General features: G+C 40.4%; 1 protein-coding gene across 4 annotated transcripts in view; it reads right to left on the reverse strand.

Annotated features, from left to right (window-relative positions):
- Positions 1-4,595: 4,595 nt before the first annotated feature.
- Positions 4,596-24,462, reverse strand: part of smoc2 (SPARC related modular calcium binding 2) — an 89,993-nt gene continuing 70,126 nt past the window's right edge. For all 4 annotated transcript variants that reach the window (XM_041866145.2, XM_041866144.2, XM_041866142.2 and 1 more), the window contains 4 exons: positions 6,396-6,495; positions 5,899-6,146; positions 5,641-5,678; positions 4,596-5,130 (listed from right to left, as the gene is read on the reverse strand). In XM_041866145.2, coding sequence (XP_041722079.1) covers positions 5,107-5,130; positions 5,641-5,678; positions 5,899-6,146; positions 6,396-6,495 — 410 coding nt within the window. In that variant the 3' untranslated portion in view covers positions 4,596-5,106. The remainder of the gene's footprint in view (positions 5,131-5,640; positions 5,679-5,898; positions 6,147-6,395; positions 6,496-24,462) is intronic.

A 24,462-nucleotide genomic window follows, 5' to 3' on the forward strand; every position in this document is an offset into this window, starting at 1 on the left:
TGTGGTTATACTTAATTCTCCATGCTTGCCAATGGTTATAACGGCGATTCTGATCCAACCATTAATTCATACATTGTTGTGCCCCTGGCCTGAGACGATGGAAGTTCAATATGCAGCTAGATGTAGAAGGCTAAAGTTAACTAGCTAACCTTGCCCATGAATGGAAGTTAGGCTAGGTAGCTTAGGACAACAAAAAATAAAAGCGGGTACTGTATGACAGAGTGATAGACTGTTTCGTCCACATGAAAGAGAAGAGGATGGAATTGGCGTTTCTCTACAAGTAGGGTGAGTCAGCATGTTTTTCTACTTACATGAACGCACGCACACAGAAATCAGAACCATTGACAGCTACATCATATTTAGCTTATGTTGATTGTACTAAATTGTTTTTGGTATCTTTTAATTATTAGACTTGAAATGGTGCTGGAATAGTGGAGGCAGCTACTGTTTTATTTTTGCGCCTTACAGTAAATCTCAGTGGTTCTAAATCAATAGTTGTTTAGTGGTCCGAAAATGTCGGAAACATTAAAATCTGCCCCTGTGATTCTACCCATGCACCGCTACTGTGTTCAGGGAACGTATTTGGAACATCATGTCCTAACGTCACGCTATACCATTAGCAGAACATTCCTGTAATGTTTTCATAGAACCACTTTTATTGGTCCCACATTTTATTGTAGCAATATGTTCTAAGAATATTACTGGAACATTGTGTTATTACATTCCCTGGCAACCTAATAAGAACCTCAGGGGAATGTTCTGTGGTAGTTTTTACAGATGTTATGCACAACATTTTTGTGAATGTTAGAACATTCCAAGGTTATTTAATGTCAAACATTTTCTTAGAAAAACATTTAATCAAAAACATTATTGGAACGTTTGTGGGATGTTATCATCCTAATGTTAAATCCTAACTAGAACATAATGGGAACGTTAGCTATTGTCCTGGGAATGTTCCCGGTTTGCTATTGTGGACGCTTATAGACAGTGTCATAACACATTATAAAGCCTGTTTTAAAGCGTTACATGTTTGGTCATCATAGAAAGTGTTACCGAAAATACAAAACAGAAAACATATTACAGAGTTTATAGACAGAATAGGTAAATACGAGGAGAAGTAAGTGGAATATAGAGGAAAACAGTTAGTTGTAGTAATAGTTGTTAGACCATGCAATATTTCCCAACGTACCATCCTTTGTATGATTGCAATGCAATGCAAATATGGGTCCCGCTTTAAATTACGTTTAGCTTATAAAGGCCTCAGAAAGCCTTCATAATGCCTTCATAAGCACTACATAAATGTGTTACAAAGCATCTATAACCGTAAGTCATGCTTTATAAAGGGTTCATAAATGTGGCATAACTGTGTGACATAATAACCAATGTCAAATGTGACATAACCCACTATGTGACATAAAACACTTTATTAAGGGTGACATGTTGTGCTGAAGGATGGCATATGCTTTAAAGTGATGTCGTGTTAGTCACATTATACCTAATCTCATTCCCAGACACTTCCGCCCAAATGTGCGGAAGGATCTGGTGGACCAACGCATCAAACTGGGCCTTCATTAGTTAGAGTTAGGTTTAAAATCAAATTTGAAGAAGATACATTGTGGAAATGGGCAGGGCTTAGCCATAATTACGACTTTTTGACTGTGTTAAGTAGTGACGATGACAAATACTTTACTCAGTAAGGTTACTCCTATAAAATTCTATGGTCACTCCCACTAAGGCCAAATTTGAATGGTTAATATCCCAGGCTTATATGTGCTGTGTGTGCAATAGCCTGGGGACAATGTTACACCAAGAAACACTTACCTTGATGAAAGCCTCCAACCTAAAGAAATGTTAAGTGTCTTTCTTCTGGAACCAAGTTACATGTTCCTCAGTACACAAACATGCACACAACAGAAACGAACCATACCTCGCTGACACATTCACCCACTCCCCCGCTGAAAGATCAGCCACAAAATGTTGTCACCAATGTAACAGGTTGTAATCAAGCCCTTGTCTCCAGCATGGGAACATAAGAGGAATACCTGGTGTGGTGGTCTTAGGTTGGACTACTCCAAATCATCTTGGTTCTGACACACACACACACTCAAACACAAGCTTTGCAGGTCCATCAACCCATTTAAATACCTCTCACACCCTACAGTAACCTGTGGATCATGAGAGAACCTTCATAAATCAGCAGAACGTTAATAACCTATTTATTGACACTTCGTGTAGTGTCCTGTAATATTTAGTTTGAAGTGAGAAACCTTCGGTCATTCATAATACATCCATAGACTCTATATCGCATGACGCTGTACTTAATTTAAAGTCACACCCCTTTGGTCATTTTTAACTCATACATAAATGCCTTGTCTGACTATATAATGTATGACGCTGTACTTATTATATAGTCAGACCCCTTTGGTCATTTATAACACATACATAAAGGCTTAATGATGTAAACACAAATGTATTAACACTAACAGCTAAAACAAATAAACATTAAAGACATGTTTAAACAACATAATTCATTTTATTTGTAAAAAAAAGTCTAAAAAAGTTCAGAAATGCAATTAAATTGAACATTACAAAACAAGGCTGTGAATAGTGAAGCTTGTCCCTGAGCTGGCGGATGAATGGTTCTTGGCTCTCTGCCTGCTAGAGGTACTGCATGTTGGTTCCACCCTTAAAAGTAACAACAAAGAAAGTTAGCAGGTCTGTTAGGAAATACCTTTGTCACACCATCTGGATAAGGGTATTTCTGTATTGCGCCAGAAACTGTAAATGGGGAGATGGGAAACTCCATTCAATTAGTATTATTATATTCCTCTTTCATTTACAAATCTCATGACGTGACTATGAGAAATGACTGTATCTAGGGGGATTTGTATTTAGCTGAGCCTGCTAGCTAGCTAAATTATTTGAAATAACGATTGAGGTAGCTACAGTATGTAATCTAACTCAACACTTAACTTCTACAAACTAATTTAAATTACAATAAATAAAGGTTAACTTACTTGTTTTTCACTGTCCAGTGGCAGCACAAGTGGGGTATTTGATTTGCGAACTCATCGCATGATCAGCATCTCGTCAGCAGCACTACAAAAGTACTTCTGGGTAAAGGAATCTCTGAAATTCCCCCACGTAATAGTAGAAAAGTCTCCATTTATGATATATGACAAATAATTGTCGAAACATTAACAATTATTAATATTTGTTCATGTTTAAGTGACATGTGCATAGAATGTGGGTTTTAAAACATGTTCCAAGGTCAAATACATGCCCCCAATGCGAATCACTGTATATGTAATACAAATTAGTTTAGAGCAAGAATTATTCTAGGTGCCGCAGAAAAAGTATTGTAGGGAATACTCAGTATGGTCTGTAGAATGTGTATTGTATATGCTGTCGTTTCATGGGGCTCTGAAGTGTTGCTGGCCATTTATTACACCAATTTCATTGCCGGCCGAATCACATCACTACAAAAAAAAAACGCTAACCAAACAACAGTGCATGGCATGCTCACAGAATTAAAGGGCCACTACACTAAAAAATCTAAGTTTCTTAGATTTTTCCCATACCTCAAAAGTTATCCCCTGATGTTATTTAAGCATTGTTGTAAACACAGAAATTCCCAATTTTGTTGTTTTTCTATTAAAAAAGTGTGAAAAAATAGGGTAAAGTAGAAAAAATTTGTGGAAATCCAAAAAACAAAACCAAGACAATGGAATTTGGGAAAAGTAGGCATAAAATAAAAACTGATTTTAAAAGGCCATAACAACTTTTTTTGCTGTGCTTGACTGCACTTTAGAGTGTGTGTCATCCTGCAGCACAGCATTTTGGGGGAAGTTGAGGTCAGGTCCAATACTGACTATGCACCCAAGAGGTTGGGCCATTCTATAAATGTTTTAGTGAAATATAATATAATATATACCATTTGGCAGACACTTTTATCCAATGCGACTTACAGTCATGAGTGAATACATTTTTACTTATGGGTGGTCCAGGGAATCGAACCCAATATCCTGGTGCTGCAATGCTCTACCAAGATGCATGACAGGGTTATAAATGCTTTGTGATGCCTCAATTTAATATCATTTATAAGGCATTTATGAAGCAGTGCTTATGCCACCTTTTATAAAGCACAGGTTTATGTCATATTTGACATAGTGGGTTATGTCACATTTTACATTGGTGGTTATGTCACACAGTTGTGCCACATGTATGAACCCTTTATTAAGCATGACATACGGTTATAGATGCTTTGTAACACATTTATGTAGTGCTTATGAAGGCATTATGACGGCTTTATGAGGCCTTTATAAGCTGAACGTCATTTAAAGCAGGACCCATATTTGCATTGCATGTGTCTATCAGTCATACAAGGGAGGGTACGATGGGAAATATTGCATGGTCTAACAACTATTACTACAACTACCTGTTTTCCTCTATATTCCACTTACTTCTCCTCGTATTTACCTCTTCTGTCTATAAACTCTGTAATATTTTTTCTGTTTTGTATTTTCGGTAACACTTTCTATGATGACCAAACGTGTAACGCTTTAAAACACGTCATATAAAGCGGGATCCAAATGTTTCATAAAAGAGTTCTTTATTTCTAATAAACATGTATACATTTTGAACAAAATTGATTGTGTGATGAGCCATGTTTAATAATACAAACTGCTGTACAGAGCTCAGGCGGGGCTGCTAGGTCAGTAACTACATAAAAGATGCGGAGGTGCCTAAGTTATTGTTTTAGCCATGTAACAAACTATAAATACATCTGCGTTAACATCAACAACAATAAAATGGAACAATACAAAGGGGACACAAAATGTAACATCACAAAACTTGTACAACTCTGAAAAGTATACTTTTTTTTAGACACAAAGGACACATACATTGTATGTGTTTAAAAAAAATGTGTAAAGACATTAAAAAAACGAACTACGTCATTCACAGATTCAGCAGTCTGTTTAAATACCTCATTTCAACAAAGGGAATTTACATTTCTTAAAGTACAAAGTGCAAATACTATGGTTTCCATTGCCGATTGGTGAGGGCAGAAGCTCCAAAAGGGGAGGGGAAATCTCGGTTGTCGGCTTAGCCTTGCTTCTTTGAGGGATTCTGAGAAGATGAAGAACCAAGCACTATAGCAAATTATATCTGTGATACATATCTCACACATCTTTCTCCAAAGTTATTATATCCTGCTTTTCAAAGGCAATGTTAGCACTGCTAGGATCTTATAGAAAAGAGAACATACTGCACTGTAACAGAAAACTGTAATTTATTGTATGTTACGGTAAAATTCACAAGAACCCCAAACCGGAGGCTCAAATGCTAAAATATAAATAATTTATTTGGGCATCATACTGCCCAAAAAGTGCAAGGTGCAGAAAAGTGCATAAATAAAAGGTGAAAAATGACAAACATTTAATGTGAATGTTTTATTTTGTAAGTTTTTTTTTTACCTAAACACTTGTAACAGACTATTTGATATTAAGGACCTTAAAAGAGAGCAGACGGCCTCCCATTATTTCACTGCTTGGATGTCAACTCTGTCACTTCGATATTTGCTGACCTTATCAGTGCAGCATAAAACACTCACACAAGTAATTACCAGGGTTTACTTACCAGTTTACTGGAGGATGTACCTTCACCTGGTTTGGTCCCTGGAGAAAAACAGTGACATAATCTAATCAGCCTTACATGACGAGAGAAGTGTAAAACTTTACCAGCAGTTTTCATTTATAAAAGCACTTCATAGTAATTTCCGATGAATCTTTTAGCAGCTTATTACAACCTTAGTATTCGTGAGGTCTACCATTCCCAATTGCGTCAGGCAGTATTCCTGGTTGGGAATTCTCTGGGAATGAGAATTGGGAATCTCACCTTCTTCCTTGGTGACTCCCAGGCATCCCATCAGCTCCTGCAGGGACAGAGCCTTGTCGTTGCTGATGTCACAGTACTCCACAAACTTCTTCACGCACTTCTTGGGCTTGGACTTCTTGCGCAGGAAACGTTTAAAAGGCTTGATCTCCTTCTTGCCGATGTCGCCACTGGAGTTTTTATCTAGCTGACTGAAGTACCAGTGGACCACTCTTTCCTCTAGTGTGTGGCTTGGGTCTGGCTCCAACATCCTGTGGATCCACGATTGTTTGATTAATCAATCAATCAGGGAATTAATCCGTTAATGGCCCACTCTGTGATATTTACATCAATTTGTGATCATTTAAATTCATCATATTGTATGATATTAAAGAATATCACTCAGCTTTAAAGTGGCTTGGCTGCAATGTTGTTTATTTTTCTAATTAAGGAGTGGGCTTTTAACAAACCATTTAAATCAATAAAAAATCAATGAATAAATCAATCAGTGACATTCTAACCTGCCGGCAGACGCTGGATCTGTGACAGCATGAACCATGTCTGTTGACAGCGCGTCGAGAACACTCGTCAGAAATTCTGTTTTCTTTGCCCCGGGACACCCTGAAAAGGAAAACAAAGGTAGCTGAATAAGTGCATATTCACCTATTATGTGTTTGATTTGTAAAAGAACTTCAACATCGGCGAGTAATGAGACAGAACAATGACTTTCCATTCAATGTCATGCCAGCAATTTTTCAAAGTTGGTGGCCGCCATAAAACCCCAATAAACCTCTGGGAAGGGAAGTAAAATAACAGAGACTGTAGTTTGAACATGAGTAGCACATAAATATGGCAGAGGGGAAAATAAAACCCAACGAGACTCTGTCACACAGAAGAAGATAACTGCCAATCATCCTGGAGGCTCCCAGAGCAAACCTTTCACAGTTTTCACAGCTGTGGGCTACAGACCAGGGGCCCCGGCCCGTGGCCCCCGCGTGACTAACCAACGCCTGGTGCCCTTTCACAGGCAAACTGTAGATATTATTGATTATGATCATCTTAATATTCCCATCCTTTTGGTCTCTATCTACAACATTACCTGATATTATAATCAATATGTGTGTGATGGTCTGAGGATTTATATTTGAACTTGTAAAAAATGAATCAGTTGAGAAATGTACATAGCCGGTATGTGCCGTATATGTGTCACTGGGTAAATTGGAGTCTCGTCTGCCATTGAAACGAGTTAAACAATTCCATCCAATAGACACCTCCACCTAGCCTTAGCCATTCATCACATGCAGAACAGTATGGAAAAAACCTCTCCAATATGTACATACATGAGGAGGCAACTGAAGCAAATTACCCTAATGATAGTAAATGTGTGTTAGGCCATAATGTTTTAAGAATAAGGTGCCAAGGTTGTTCTGGAAGAGCTGAAGGCCCGAGAGATTCCTGGACTCTTCCTCCAGGAGTTTTTGGTTTTCTCACAGTCACCCCCTCCATCCCCCATTCCCCCACCCCAACGCGCCGCCTGTGGGAGGAGAAGGAGAAGATTATCCAGGGTTTCTTCTCTTCTTATGACCCAGGCCTACACAGGAGATAATAGCATGCTTGGCCCTTCTCTAACAGGTGGCGACCAGCGCAGGGGTAAACACCCAGCCTCATCTCCTCCTTTCCCAGGTAAAGAGAGAAAAGCAAAGGTGTATGAGCAGCGTAATCGAGGATTGACGAGAGAGAAAAGCAAAGGTTTATCAGCAGCTGAACCGAGGGTTGACGACTCGACTGACTCTCACATGTCTTAACTGTTAGACAGGCCTGGCTGTTTCTGCTCTGAAACTTGCATTTAAATTTGAGTAGGCCCTCAATGGCCCAGACCCAATAAAATATCTAGACTCTCAGGACACCTCTTCCCAATAGCTACAGTGCCTTCAGAAAGTATTTACACCCCTTCACTTTTTTCACATTTTGTTGTGCTACAGCCTGAATTTGCCAATTTCTTTTGCAGTATTACTGTAGTGCCTTGTTGCAAACAGGATGCATATTTTTGAATATGTTATTCTGTACAGGCTTCCTTCTTTTCACTCTGTCAATTAGGTTAGTATTGTGGAGTAACTACAATGTTGTTGATCCAGCCCCAGTTTTCTCCTATCACAGCCATTAAACTCTGAAACTGTTTTAAAGTCACCATTGGCCTCATGGTGAAATCGTTGAGCGGTTTCCTTCCTCTCCGGCAACTGAGTTAGGAAGGACGCCTGTATCTTTGTAGTGACTGGGTGTATTGATACACCATCCAAAGTGTAATTAATAACTTCACCATGGCACGAATAGGTGCCATTCTTTGCGAGGCATTGGAAAACCTCCCTGATCTTTGTGGTTGAATCTGTGTTTCAAATTCACTGCTTGGCTGAGGGACCTTACAGATAATTGTATGTGTGGGGTACAGAGATGAGGTAGTCATTCAAAAATTGTTAAACACTATTATTGCACACAGAGTGAGTCCATGCAACTTATTATGTGACTTGTTAAGCAAATTTGTACTCCTGAAATTATTTAGGCTTGCCATAACAAAGGGGTTGAATACTTATTGACTCAAGACATTTCAGCTTTTCATATTGTATTAATTTGTAAAAATTTCAAAAAACATATTTCCACTTTGACACTGTGTGGAGACCAGTGACAAAACAATCTCTATTTAATCCATTTTAAATTCAGGCTGTAACACAACAAAATGTGGAAACTTTCTGAAGGCACTGTACGTAAACTATGTGGTATGTAAAGTAACAGATTTTGCAGAGGATCTAGCTCTAGTGGTCACACACTTAGTAAACACCTCCTATCAACTGGGGTCTGTACCTACAGTGTGGAAGACCGCGAACATCTTCCCTGTTCCTAGGATCCCCTTTCCTGCAGAGAAAAGTGATTGGAGACCAATTTCTCTGAGATCCTGTCTGGGCAAAGTCCAGGAAAGGCTCATTGTCAAGAAGCTCATGTCAGTTGCTTTTGAGGAATGCAAAAACCAGTATGCATACTTTCCTAAACACAGCACCACAAATGCGGTGGTCAGAGCATCTGGCTTACAGAGCCAGACTCAAAGCAAACCACAATGGTCCGGGTCCTGCTTGCAGACATGTCAAAGGCTTACCACAGAGAAGGGGAGACAGTACTGACAGATACCTCCGCAACCAGAACCAACAGTCCAGTATTAACGCAAGGACAAATAGGATGAAAAATGCTACCGAAATGTGACTTTTTAAACGAATTTCTTGTAAGCTAGGATCTTTTTTCTTTAATGTAGTATCTTGTGTTTTTAAAGTATTGTCTAAATGTAACTGTGCATTCTGCATAATTCAGTCTTGTCAACTGCGAGCATGAATGAAATAAATCAAATCACATTAGCAGAACGTTATAAGGTTGCTGCTATGGAGAAGAGGCGTCCTGGGGGGCAGGATGGGGTGGTTCGGTTTTGTCGTGCATCCTCAGCCTAAAATATCTTACCCACCTGTTAATGGCATAGCTGGTGCCTGGTGGCCTTATTGTGCATATTTAGTCTAGATACTCACACAATTGCACCTTCACAAGAAAAAGGGCGAAACAATGTTGTTGTTTTTCAAACTAGTGACTTGGGATTTTGTGGGATAGTTGGAGTTGTTCGTTGGTTTGTGTATATTGAATTTCTGTAATCCTCCAGGAATTCAAATGTCCCTCCAGTTCATACAAATGTTAAGCCTTCAGGTAAAGATCCAGATCCAGCGAGACACTACCAATTGGCAGTAGACGGTGTGTGTGGGTGTGGTCAACTCTTGTCTAGTCGTCCATTTAGCTAAGGGGCAGGACGCAAATGTTCTTGCCATCATTCAAATGAAATTGAGTCTGGACGTTTTCCGTTCAGGCCCAGACCGAAGCAGTAAATGGTTAATGATTATAATTACGTAATGCCTGACTGACAGATATGGTGCAAAATAAAATTGGGCGAAGTTACACACAGTTGTCCTGCGCAGAACACGAAGACATCTTTGTTTGTTGAAGACCTGCTGGGTTGTCCCTGCTACTATTCATTATGTTTTGATAAACTGTATATCATTTGCTTGTGCGAGCATGCACTGAAGTGAGTGTGTGTGTGTGTTTGTGTGTTTATATGTGTGTGAATGTGCCTGCTTGCGTACATCCATATGTGTGTGTGTGTATACGGGCCTGTGTGACGTGTGTGTGTGAGCCAGTGTTAATTCCAACAAGAATTAGACGTTTATCCACGTTTCTCCTAACGCCAAATTTAGAAGGTCAAGTTTTAAGGTTTTGGATAGGGTTCAAACAAAAATAAAAAATGAGTGTCCACCACTGGGATCAAACACGCAACCTTCTGATCCAGAGTCATGGGATTACGCAACCTTCGAACCATCGAAACACGCAACCTTCTGATCCAGAGTCATGGGATTATACCCATCCACCAGCCCTGTCCACAACGCCCTAGTAAAACCCAAGCCTACTTGATGATAATAGGGCTCACTGTTGCCCCTAGTGGCCGGTTTCAAAGGAATTTCCCTGCGTCCTCAGGGCATGGATACACGTCCAATTTTGAAGTCACTCTTGAGCGATCTGCCTGGTTAATTCATAAACCCACATGGGGCAAAGCCTTGTCAGTACTCAGTGCAGCAGCTCCCAGGATCAGCCCCCATGGCATTCCTCTGTCCCTCACACTGGCCAAACACCCCCATCCCCTCACACCTTTCAGCGCATGTTGCCCCCTTCTTCCTTCTCGCCCCATAAACCTTTCAACACCAGTGCTTCAAGTGCAAATATGCTGCTGTGATGTGAAGGCAACATTTATAATTATCCTTCCCAGTTTTATACACTAACCGAGTTTACGGCCACTGAAGCAATAGCTCATAAAAAAAAAAAAAAACTAGATGCAGCTTTTTCTTGACTCTCTGTCCCGACACAATTTATAACGAGAGACGGGAGTTATATAGGACAGGGTGCCATGATAGATGTTGTATGCATGTTTGTGAGAGTGTGAGAGTGTGACTGCACTCTCACACTCTGAGTCTTTACGAACAAGCCTCGCTAAGCAGTACTCTACTACTGTGTGTTTCTGATGAATCTAATGTTCTGCGGTTGAGGTCTCTCTCATGGGATGGTTGTAGTTGTTCCCCATCCCATTTCCACCTCCTCAACCACAGATAACTTGGTTAACAACACATCTCTTCATTAGTTTCTCTCCAGCTTGTAATAAGCAATATTTCACAAATGCTCAACAGGCTCTAGCAGGGCCACAAAATGGAGCATTTTAACCAGATCAGTTATTGAGAACACATTAACAACCTGACCAAGAGGGTGTAATTATATAGTACATAAATTATAGAAAGAGTATGGCAATAGCAAAAACCGTAGGCTACATCAATAGCAGATAGTGTTTTCAGTGTGTGATGATAATAAGCCTGCACCTGTCCTCTGTCATGCCTCATAAGAAATGTGACCCAACGCCTCGATTTGGTCTTATGTAGCAAAATTTGAAATCGTGTTTTTTTTACATTGGATAAAAGTAGAGACTCTTGTATATAATTGTATATCATACACTGCAGTTGAGGAACAATGGGAAAGTAATTATTCTTTGAAAGTTGATAAACTTGTAACCCCACTTTTGAGAAAATGGCCCTTGAATGTTTTGGTACCGTGGGCTGCTCCACCCTGGACCTGTTCTGTTATTGTTCTGTTCAGTAAACTCCACCTGCAAACACAGCTCTGGCCGGGTACAGTGTTACATAAACAGCAGTGGACCGGTCTGGAAACAGTGGAAGCTCTGTTCATGGCTCCTGCATGGCCTGGATTATTAACATGTTGACCTGTATTTGTTGGCGTTCATTATTACGGGTTCAGCAGCGAAGCTGGGATATGAGTGTAGCTAATCTGTATGGTTCAGTTTGGTTCAGTATGGCTCAATTCGCTCTTGGACAGGAAAAATCATTAATGCAAGCTCATTTGCTTATTGTGGCCATATTGTTTTAACAAGAGTCTTGAAGATGTGCATCCCTAGATGTTATTTACCAAATTTGGTGCCGATCGGTCTAGTGGTTCTGGAGAAGAAGTCATTTTAAAACAGTTAACATCATACAAACCTTTCCAAACTATGCATATTGCATGATCTGTTTGTGAGTTGTGATATTGGACAAGTGTGGTAAGGAGTGCAGAAGTAGCTCCTCCTAGGGCAATGTGTCCAATTTGTCCCGATGGTGGCACAGTGGGCCCATAGCTTGAACCTGGCATTGCTGCTTGCAGCTATATTTAGGGGTTCAAGCAGCAAAGCTGGTGAAACCATATTTTATTTGTTGGCGTTCATTATTATTATTAAGGGTTCAAGCAGCGAAGCTGGTGGAACCCTATTCTATTTGTTGCCGTTCATTAGTGGTTCAGCAGCTAAGCTGATGAAACCCTATTGTATTTGTTGGCATTCATTATTATTATTATTATTATTATTATTATTATTATTATTATTATTATTATTATTATTATTATTATTATTATTATTATTATTATTATTATAATGGGTTCAGCAGCAAAGCTGGTGAAACCCTATTGTTCTTCTTCTGGTTCATTAGGGGTTCAAGCAGTGAAGCTGGTGAAACCCTATTGTATTTGTTCCAGTTCATTATTGTTATTATTATTATGTGCCTTTTTCTGCCGTTTTGGTGAAAAATGTCAAATTCCCAAGAGATGAAAAGGCTCAGGAATGTGCAATTTAGTAAAATGGTAAAGGCCCAAGGGCACACTCTCTCATGCAATACCATGCCAATTGGCCATATGGTGGCACTAAAACAAGCGATTGAAAATGCAAACTTTGAAAGGTCAGCCCCTGCACCCTGTGTGACCATGAAATGTAGTCCATACGTCCCACTCCTCACACGGAAAACAAATTTGCCTCAAAATCCATCAAGTCTGCCATGATGGATTTTCCGCCATTTTGAATTTTGTGAAAAACACTTAAAATGCTACTCCTCTGGCACCGAATGACCAATCATTGCAAAACTTGATATATGGCATCTATGGACCAAGGTCTGTACACACACTATAATCCAGGATAGTACGTCAAAAAACATGGTTGCAACTTACCAATAAACACTCAAGTGGGAGTGGTCTGTCACAAACGCATATATATCAGTCACGGAGATTTGCATTGTAACGAAACTTGGTACACATGTTCCAAACAATGTGAGGACTCAACATATGCAAGCATATTCATATCGACCTCATGGTGGCACTATAACGGGCACATGTTTATAGCTCTTGATCTGTTTGACTCAGAGTGATGAAATTTGGCACACATGCTTAAGGATATGAGTCTAGCTAACCTGTAAAATATGGTTGAGTTTGGCCACATTGTGACGCTGTTGGACAGGAAAAAACATTCATGCAAGCTCATTGTCTCATAGCAGACATATTGTTTCAGCTAGAGTTTTGGAAAATAGTGCATTTGAAGATGTGCATTCGAACAATAGATGCTAAATGATATACCAAATTTGGTTCCGATCAGAAGACGTTTAAAGTAGTCATTAAAAGTATCCCAAAATACAGATGTAGGCACATAGACACACACAGTCACACAGAAACACATACACACACACACACACATTGGAATTGCATTGAAAATAGGGCAGGGCTTATTCATTAAATCAACAAGTGTTATAAAGATTTGCTGTGTTATATTTATGTAGATTGCAAGATGGAAAAGGTATTAGATATACAGGGTCATCTGAATGCAAGACAGAGGGGTGAATGTAGGGAGGTTTAAAATGCTCAGTTGTTGATCCTTGGGTTTAGATTTAGTGGATTATTTTATAATCGTCAAAATATGGCAATATGCCTGTACATTAACTAATAACCTACATTCAATTGCTGGTTGTGTATTAATTGTGTTAACTTGTCCTGATTGGATATTTCTGTTACAGAGTGACAGAAACGGATGCAGTTAAACTGAGTTATACAGGGTCATTAACACGAGGCAGCTGGTTTCTAAAGCACAAAAGAGAGAAAGTATGTTATTGGATCCAAGGGAATTATTTGAGCCACTTGTGCATGTTATGATGCTTAAAATATTGCAATCATGTTTGGCATTTGTCTATATCCACTCAAATGTACTTGTGCATTGTTATCACATTTATAAAAAGTTCAATCTATTTATATTTGTAAATGTCTGTTATAGATCATTTAGTGAACATCTTCAACGGCCACATTCAACGGCCACATTCAAAAATGTCACTTTTAAAAGTAAATTGCCGAGTGAAAGTTTATCAGACAACCGAAAATCTGACATTTGCCTGGTCGTCCATGAGCAAAGTGGGTATCAAGGTAAGCATGTGAACATTTTTATTGACCGAGTCATTGGTGCTTCCTGCTTTAGTTTTAGCTTCTAAGCAGGAATCAGGAGGATAGAATTATGGTCAGATTTGCCAAACGGAGGGCGAGGGAGAGTCTCTGTGTGTGGTGTAAAGGTGGTCTAGAGTTTTTTTTCCTCTGGTTGCACATTTAACATGCTAGTAGAAATGAGGTCAAACGGATTTAAGTTTCCCTGCATTAAAGTCCCCGGCCACTAGGATCGCCTCCTCCGGATGAGCGTTTTCCTGTTTGATTATGGTCGTATACAGTTCATTGAGTGTGGTCTTAGTGCCAGCATCGGTTTGTGGTGGTAAATAGACAGCTACGAAGAATATAGATGAAAACTCTCTTATTTTGTTGCATTACAACCTGTAATTTAAATTGATTTTTATTTGGATTTCATGTAATGGACATACACAAAATAGTCAAAATTGGTGAAGTGAAATGAAAAAAATAACTTGTTTAAAATTAAAAAAATACGGAAAACTGGTGCGTGCATATGTATTCACCCCCTTTGCTATGAAGCACCTAAACAAGATCTGTTGCAACCAGTTACATTCAGAAGTCACATAATTAGTTATATGAAGTCCACATGTGTGCAATCTAAGTGTCACATGATCTCAGTATATATACACCTGTTCTGAAAGGCCCCAGATTCTGCAACACCACTAAGCAAGGGGCACCACCATGCAAGTGGTACCATGAAGACCAAGGAGCTCTCCAAACAGGTCAGGGACAAAGTTGTGGAGAAGTACAGATCAGGGTTGGTTTATAAAAAAATATCAGAAACTTTGAACATCCCACGGAGCACCATTAAATCCATTATAAAAAAATGGATAGAATATGGCACCACAACAAACCTGCCAAGAGAGGGCCGCCCACCAAAGCCCACGGACCAGGCAAGGAGGGCATTAATCAGAGAGACAACAAAGAGACCAAAGATAACCTAGAAGGAGCTGCAAAGCTCCACAGCGGAGATTGGAGTATCTGTCCATAGGACCACTTTAAGCCGTACACTCCACAGAGCTGGGCTTTATGGAAGAGTGGCCAGAAGAAAGCCATTGCTTAAAGAAAAAAAGAGGCAAACACATTTGTGTTCACCAAAAGGCATGTGGGAGACTCCCCAAATATATGGAAGAAGGTACTCTGGTCAGATGAGACTAAAATTGATATTTTTTGGCCATCAAGGAAAACGCTATGTCTGGCGCAAACCCAACACCTCTCATCACCCCGAGAACACCATGTTTTTCATCGGCAGGGACTGGGAAACTAGTCAGAATTGAAGGATGGCGCTAAATACAGGGAAATTCTTCCAGAGATTTGAGACTGGGACAGAGGTTCACCTTCCAGCAGGACAATGACCCAAAGCAACACTCGAGTGGTTTAAGGGGAAACATTTAAATGTCTTGGAATGGCCTAGTCAAAGGCCAGACCTCAATCCAATTGAGAATCTGTGGTATGACTTAAAGATTGCTGTTCACCAGCGGAACCCATCCAACTTGAAGGAGCTGGAACAGTTTTGCCTTGAAGAATGGGCAAAAATCCCAGTGGCTAGATGTGCCAAGCTTATAGAGACATACCCCAAGAGACTTGCAGCTGTAATTGCTGCAAAAGGTGGCTCTACAAAGTATTGACTTTGGGGGTGGGTGAATAGTTATGCACGCTCAAGTTTTCTATTTTTTAAATCTTATTTCTTGTTTGTTTCACAAGAAAAAATATTTTGCATCTTCAAAGTGGTAGGCATGTTGTGTAAATGAAATGATACAAACCCCCAAAAAATCCATTTTAATTCCAGGTTGTAAGGCAACAAAATAGGAAAAATGCCAAGGGGGGTGAATACTTTCGCAAGCCACTGTAGACCTCCACCCCTTGTCTTACCAGAGGCTGCTGTTCTATCCTGCTGATACAGTGTATAACCCGCCAGTTGTATGTTATTAATGTCTTCTTTCAGCCACAACTCGGTGAAACATAAGTTATTACAGTTTTTAATGTCCCGTTGGTAGGATATACGTGCTTGTAGTTCTTCCACTTTCTTATCAAGCGATTGTAAGTTGGCCAATAGTATCGATGGCAAAGGCACTCGTCGCAGGCTCCTTACCAGGTACCCCGATCTCCTTCCGCGATATCTCCTTTTCTTTCTACTGCGAATGACGGGTATGAGGGCCCTGTCGGGTGTTTGAAGCAAATCCCTCGTCCGACTCATTAAAAATATTTTTTTTGTCCAGTTCAAGGTGAGTAATCGCTGTTCTGATGTCCAGAAGTTATTTTCGGTCATAAGAGACGGTAGCAGCAACATTATGTACAAAATAAGTTACGAACAATGCGAAAAAACACACAAAATAGCACGGTTGGTTAAGAGTCCATAAAACGGCAGCCATCCCCTCCGGCGCCATAAAAAGCCTTCATAAATGTGTCACAAATCATCTATAACTGTATGTCATGCTCTATAAAGGGTTCATAAATTTGGCATGACGGTATGACATAACCACCAATGTCAAATGTGACATAACCCACTATGTCAAATATGACATAAAACCTGTGCTTTATAAAGGGTGGCTTAAGCACCACTTAATTATGAAAGTCCAGAGAGGATATACATTACATATAGAGAAGTATGTGGACACCCATTCAAATGAGTGGATTCCACTATTTCAGCCACACCCGGTGTTGAAAGATTGAGCACACCGCCATGCAATCTCCATAGACAAATATTGGCAGTAGAATGGCCTTACTGAAGAGCTCAGTGACTTTCAACGTGGCACCGTCATAGGATACAACCTTTCCAACAAGTCAAATTTCTGCCCTGCTATAGCTGCCCCGGTCAACTGTAAGTACTGTTATTGTGAAGTGGAAATGGCTCAGTGGAAACGGCTCAGTCGTGAAGTGGTAAGCCACACAAGCTCACAAAACGGACCGCCAAGTGCAGAAAAACGTAGCGCGTAAAAATGGTCTGTCCTCGGTTGCAACACTCACTACGAGTTCCAAACTGCCTCTGGAAGCAACGTCAGGAGCTTCATGAAATGGGTTTCCATGGCTGAGCAGCCACACACAAGTCTAAGATCACCATGTGCAATGCCACGTGTTGGCTGGAGTGGTGTAAAGCTCGCCGCCATTGGACTGGAGCAGTGGAAACGCGTTCTCTGGAGTGCTGAATCACGCTTCACCACCTGGACGAATCTGGGTTTGGCGGATGCCAGGATAATGCTACCTGCCCCAATGCATAGTGCCAATTGTAAAGTTTTGTGGAGGAGGAATAATGGTCTGGGGCAGTTTTTCATGGTTCGGGCTAGGACCCTTAGTTCCAGTGAAGGGAAATCTTAACGCTACAGCATACAATGACGTTCTAGACGATTCTGTGCTTCCAAATTTCTGGCAACAGTTTGGGGAAGGCCCTTTCCTGTTTCAGCATGACAATGCCCCCATGCACAAAGCAAGGTCCATACAGAAATGGGTTGTCAAGATCAGTGTGGAAGAACTTGACTGGCCTGCACAGAGCCCTGACCTCAACCCCATTGAACACCTTTTGGATGAATTGGAACGCCGACTGCAAGCCAGGCGTAATAGCTCAACATCAGTGCCCGACCTCACTAATGCTGTTGTAGCTGAATGGAAGCAAGTTCCCGAAGCAATGTTAATAATATAATAATAATATGCCATTTAGAAGACGCTTTTATCCAAAGCGACTTACAGTCATGTGTGCATACATTTTTACGTATGGGTGGTCCCGGGGATCGAACCCACTACCCTGGCGTTGCAAGCGCCATGCTCTACCAATTGAGCTACAGAGGACCAACATCTAGTGGTGGAAAGCCTTCCTAGAAGAATAGAGGCTGTTATAGCAGCAAAGGGGGGACCAACTCCAACTTCATATTAATTTCCTTGATTTGAATGAGATGTTCGATGAACGGGTGTCCACATACATTTGGTCATGTAGTGTACCAATAAAACAATTATTCCATTGTTATGTCGAGATCACAACTTATTTATTTCATGATCACGTCATGACAAAAGTTATTTTGTCGAGATCACAAGATGATTTTCTCATGATCACGACATAATAAAAGTTGATTTGTCGAGATCACAAGATAAACTCTATGAATAGTAGCGGACCAATTGATGATAGACTGACAGTATGGCTGAGGCGGCAGAGCCCACAGTAGATCAGTGCATGCAGTACCAAGAGTGTGCAAAGCTATCACCAAGGCAAAGGGTGGCTATTTGAAGAATCTCAAATATAAAATATCTTTTGATTTGTTTAACACTTTTTTGGTTACTACATTATTCCATATGTGTTATTTCATAGCTATGATGTCTTCACTATTATTCTACAATGTAGAAAATAGTAAAAAATTAAGAAAAACCTTTGAATGAGTAGGTGTGTCCAAACTTTTGACTGGTAGTGTATGTCTTCCACGTTTGTGACATATGATGTGAAATCTGACACCACTTGAAGCTGGGATGTCCCTCCTACCATTTCATTCGCTCTTCCAACTCTCCATCAACTCCTGGCTGAACAGCTACTGACAATGCATATGCCTGGAATCCTTACATCGTAGTGCAGCAGGAGAGAGTGGTTTCGTCACTCTAGCACATTCAGAGATCGATTTATAGCCAACTTTATCAAAGTAATCTAAAATAATTCATAGATTTTAAACGGACAATATGTGTGACTCGATTCAGGAAACTGGGCATATGTTGCACGTCGCTGCTTCACAGGAGAGGCATTTGAACGTAAAACATTTTTTGAATATGTGAACTTTCATGTGCCTTAATAACAATCTTGTATGCCATCTGTAAATACTAATCAAATTGTTAAATTACGAGCCTAGTTGGTTTAGTCACGGAAAAAGACAGGAACCTTCCCACTGGCCATGATTGGCTGAGATAATGGGTGGGCTGGACATGCTGAGAGATGAGTTCGGATTGGTCTGCCATGTAGCACACTTCTGTCTATAACATGAGCTGTTCAGTATGTTTAGGTAATCGTTTCTAATGTGGCATTTTTGAAAGGTATCACGAAGAACTGCAAAAGTGTCGCTAATGCTCTCCACTTTTAGGAGGTCAGAGTTTTGAAATGAGTGGAATTCCTGGTGGAAGCAGAGTATGATCGTTAAGGAGACGGAGAAAAGTCTGGCGTTTGATTGTAAATATGCGGAGTTGAAAAGAGAACACACAAAGGCTGTTGTATAAAACACCTGTCTCCGGATTACATCTTCAAACTAAGGGCAACCATGGCATCCGTGACAGAGAGGGAGAAGCGTTCATCCATGTATACGGGTATTGTGTGTAGGCCAGTGACAAAAAAAATCTCAATTTAAATTGTTTTAAATTCAGGCTGTAACACAACAAAATGTGGAAAAAGTCAAGTGGTGTGAATACTTTCTGAAGGCACTGTATATATAAAACAAAGGTCAATCACGTTTTTGACTGCACTGGGCCTTTAAAACGGCAACATTTTCTTCTAATGAAGTGGCGTCAGAGAAGATGGCTGCCGTTTTACAGCCCTCTAACCAATTGTACTATTATGTGTGTTTTTTCGCGTTATTTGTAATTTATTCTGTACATAATGTTTCTGCCATTGTTTGTTATGACCAAAAAGAGCTTCTGGATATCAGGACAGTGATTACTCTCCTCGTATTGGACAAAGATTTTTTCTTCAACGAGTCAGACACAAAGGATATCCTAGAGACACTCGACAAGGCCCAAATCCCTGTCATTCGCATGAGAAAGAGACAGAGATATCGTGGATGTAGGTCGGGGTGCCTTGTAAGGATCCGACGGCGAGCGAGTAAACTGCCTCTTCCATCAATCCTATTAGCCAATGTTCAATCATTTGAAAACAAATTGGACGACCTACGATTAAGGCTATCCTACCAACGGGACATTAAAAACTGTAATATCTTACAATATGTTTCACCAAGTTGTGGCTGAACGACGACATGGATAACATGTGACGGGATATACACTACATCGGCAGGATAGAACGGCTGATTCCGGTAAGACAAGGGGTGGCTGTCTGTGTATATTTGTAAACAACATCTGGTGCATAAAATCTAATACTAAGGAAGTCTCGAGGTTTTGCTCGCCTGAGGTAGAGTATCTCATGATAAGCTGTAGACCACACTATTTACAAAGAGACTTTTCATCTATATTTTTCGTAGCTGTCTATCTACCACCACAAACTGATGTTGGCATTAAGATTGCACTCATTGAGCTGTATAAGGCCATGAGTAAACAGGAAAACGCTCATCCAGAGGCATCGCTCCTAGTGGCCGGGGACTTTAATGCAGGGAAACTTAAATCCGTTCTACCTAATTTCTACCAGCATGTTAAATGTGCAACCAGAGGAAAAAAAACTCTAGACCACCTTTACTCCACACACAGAGACGCATACAAAGCTCTCCCTCGCCCTCCATTTTGCAAATCTGACCATAACTCTATCCTCCTGATTCCTGCTTATAAGCAAAAATTAAAGCAGGAAGCACCAGTGACTCGGTTAATAAAAAAGTGGTCAGACGACGCAGATGCTAAGCTATAGGACTGTTTTGCTAGCACAAACTGGAATATGTTCCGCGATTCTTCAGATAGCATTGAGGAGTACACCACATCAGTCACTGGCTTCATCAATAAGTGCATTGATGACGTCGTCCCCCCGTGACCGTACGTACATACCCCAACCAGAAGCCATGGATTACAGGCTACCCGGACTATTTGCACTGCCCCCCACCCCCACCCCCACCCCCACCCCATCCCCCTCTTTTAAGGTGCTGTTACTCTGTTTATTATTTATGCATAGGCACTTTAACTCTACCCACATGTACATATTACCTCAATTACCTCGACTAGCCGGTGCCCCCGCACATTGACTCTGCACCGGTACCCCCCTGTATAAAGCCTCCCTACTGTTATTTTATTTTACTGCTGCTCTTTAGTTATTTGCTTTAATTTTTTTACTTAACACTTTTTCTATTTGCATTGTTGGTTAAGGGCTTGTAAGTAAGCATTTCACTGTAATGTCTACACCTGTTGTATTCGGTGCATGTGGCAACTAAAATTTAATTTAATTTGATTATGACAAAATGTGTAGAATTAAAATATTTTGCCGTGAGGTGGGGGGCCCCCCAACCAAATCCCGCTTAGGGCCCCCAAGATGCTAGAGCCGGCCCTGACTCCAAACAAAAGACAATGAAAAAATTGACTAAACTCGTAAATGATGGTTATGAAATAAACCAAAACTTGTTTCTCACAAGTGTAGCAGGTTGTGAACTCTGTAAACAACGTTTCCACTCAAAGAATGAGAACGGTAAATGACTGTAGACTAATTATTACATGCGTTAATTAATGTAACTAAATGACGGGGATTAACGGTACGTTTACTAGACCTACTGGTGACACATGTAATGGGGAACTTAGAAGAATAAACAATCAAAGGGCAAACAATTCACACAATGAAACAATGAATGCGCAAGAATTGGTGGGAGACAGCAGAGCGCATTCTGGACAGATGAGTGTATACATTCTGGAGAGAGACGCGCCATATGTTAGCTACACACCCCTCCCATTCTTCTTGTCTCAACATTTTAAATTATACTCAAGACACATTATCTTCACAAATATCACCCTATTGCCACGCGCACTGCCCAAATTGCAGATTGCTTGCTTCCCAAATAAGCATAGCCCAATCCACAGCTATTTTTTTAAAGAAGCTAATGATTCTCCATGGCTAAGTCATGCTCTCTGGTGAAGTATTTTGAATAATTGTATTTAGACTGGAGTAATTATACAACTTTGGCAAAACATCAATTTACTTTAGGGCAAGCCAGCATCCGAACAGTGCACTGTGCACCCGCCAACTTTCCTTTCCAATTCACAAGTGGCTGAAACCAGAGATCTGTATATAATGCCGAGATCCTCATATCTCTGCCCTAACAATGGGAGTCGTTGTCCCAAAGGCGGGAAGGCAGGCGACAAGCTTAGGGCTGCATATTAAGCCCATAGAAAAGCATTAAGCTTTTTCTGGACAGATTCTGGCGTGTCTGAGCCCTCTCAAAGCAGAAAGCATCCGATCGAGCGAAACAGGGGCCCTCTGTCTTTATGTAGCCCATGTATCTGATGCTGTATGGTGTTGAGAATATTAGATTTATTATTTTTTTATGTGTTTCTGTGTGCTGCCTGGAGTGTGAATAAGAATGAAAGCTGTTTTCTAGACAGACGTCTTTTAACACAGTTGTGAAAGCAGTGTCAATCGGCTTTCCTAAAAGCGCCTTATTAAACCAGATCAGCAGATTATGCCATTTTTCCTGCTTCATTGTTTACCTAAAGCTGCCCAACACTAAACACACTACTGACCAAGCTCCCTCTGTCTGAATCTTACACACTATTAAAATGGCTGTCATTCCATTAGGGGCTGGGTTTACAGATTTACATTTACATTTTAGTCATTTAGCAGACGCTCTTATCCAGAGCGACTTACAGTTAGTGAGTGCATACATTTTCATACTGGCCCCCCGTGGGAAACGAACCCACAACCCTGGCGTTGCAAGCGCCATGCTCTACCAACTGAGCTACAGGTGAATTAAAGAGATAGTTCACCCAAATTCAAAACATTTCATATTTTTTTCCTTACACTGTAAGCAGTCTTTAGACAAGAAGAGACAGCAATCCATGATTTGGTTTTGTTTACCTGGATGCTCTCATCAAATGCTAACATTGGTTTTTGGACTAAAATGCTGAAGGTGACGGAAGCTATAGGTGACAAAACCAAAGAATGGATTGCTGTCTCTCCTTGTCCAAAGACTACTTACAGAGTAAGGTAACCAATATGTAATTTTTGTAATTTCCTGTCGAGTATCAACAATATTTTCCTGTAGCTAACTCATCTTACTTTTGGTAACAATTGTGACCGACCGCCTTGATTTGGTCTTATGTAGCAAAATTTGAAATTGTGTTTTTTACATTGGATAAAAGCAGAGACACAGAGCTACAAAATGGTATATCATACTCTGCATTTGAGGAAGAATCGGAAAGTAATTCTGCTTTAAAAGTTGATCAAATGTATGCACTCACTAACTGTAAGTCGCTCTGGATGAGAGCGTCTGCAAAATTAATAAAATGTAAATGTAAAACAAACTTGTAACCTCACTATTGAGAAAATGGCCTTTAAATGTTTTGATACCTACTGGAGAGCTTTTCTTTGTCTACACCCATTCAGCATCATTCACACCCTCTTAAGCTTAGCCCCACCCATCTCTTTAAGGGTTGATCCGAGCGTTCTGTCCTAACAACAACAGTCAAGCACCCAAGCTAACTTGCTAACGTTGGCTAGCTTGCTAGATACTTCTAGACACAAATGAGAGAACAGCTCACTGACCATTGTACACGCCCTAGCAGAGCTGGTTAGGCTGTTCTTATGTTATCCAGAGCGTTGGTGACCACAACTGTGCTGCTGGCAACAATTTATGCTTTTTGCCAACGTTTACTGACACTGGCCATATTCAACGGGTGTTGAGCATTCGTAAATGCGTCAGTTATTCTGCGCTCTAGCACACTCAGACGAGAATGCTCTGAAATCGGAGTAGATAGCCAGAGCAAATTTACCAGCTACGTCTATCAACAGTTGTCGCTGTGATATTCTATTGAAATGGTTACTTGCATAGTGGAGTCTTTTGTTAAGACATGTAGCTAGCTAGCTAGGTAAACAATTAACCATAATCCCAACTCATGACGTTACTACCCTGCATGAATCTGCAGGTAGCTAACCAACCAGGTTCAATGTTAGTTAGCTAACATTAGGCTATAACTAGCAAAGCAAATGGCTCTGAGATACGAATAATAAGATCATAGACGTAATGTTAGGTAGCGAGCCAGCCAGCTAACGTTAGCTAGCTTGCTAACAGTACACTTTAACTCGAAATGATACGACTTTCTGTCAAAATTAGAAACGTGTAATATCTGAAAATGTAGCTATCTAGACTATCTTACCCGTATACATCATGGATGGATGCTTCTCCCTGTCACGGATGCCATGGTTACCCGTTAGTTTGAAGATGTAATCCGGATACATGTGTTTTCTCCATCTCCTTAGTTATCATACTCTAATTCCACTGATTTCAAAACTCTGTCCTCCAGAAAGTGGAGAGCAACACTTGTGCAGTTCTACTACGTGATAAAAAAATTTCAAAGCCCGGATTACCTACACGTATTGACCAGCTCAAATAG

Source organism: Coregonus clupeaformis, chromosome 37 (genome assembly GCF_020615455.1).
Source record: "Coregonus clupeaformis isolate EN_2021a chromosome 37, ASM2061545v1, whole genome shotgun sequence".
NCBI classification, from domain to species: Eukaryota; Metazoa; Chordata; class Actinopteri; order Salmoniformes; family Salmonidae; genus Coregonus; species Coregonus clupeaformis.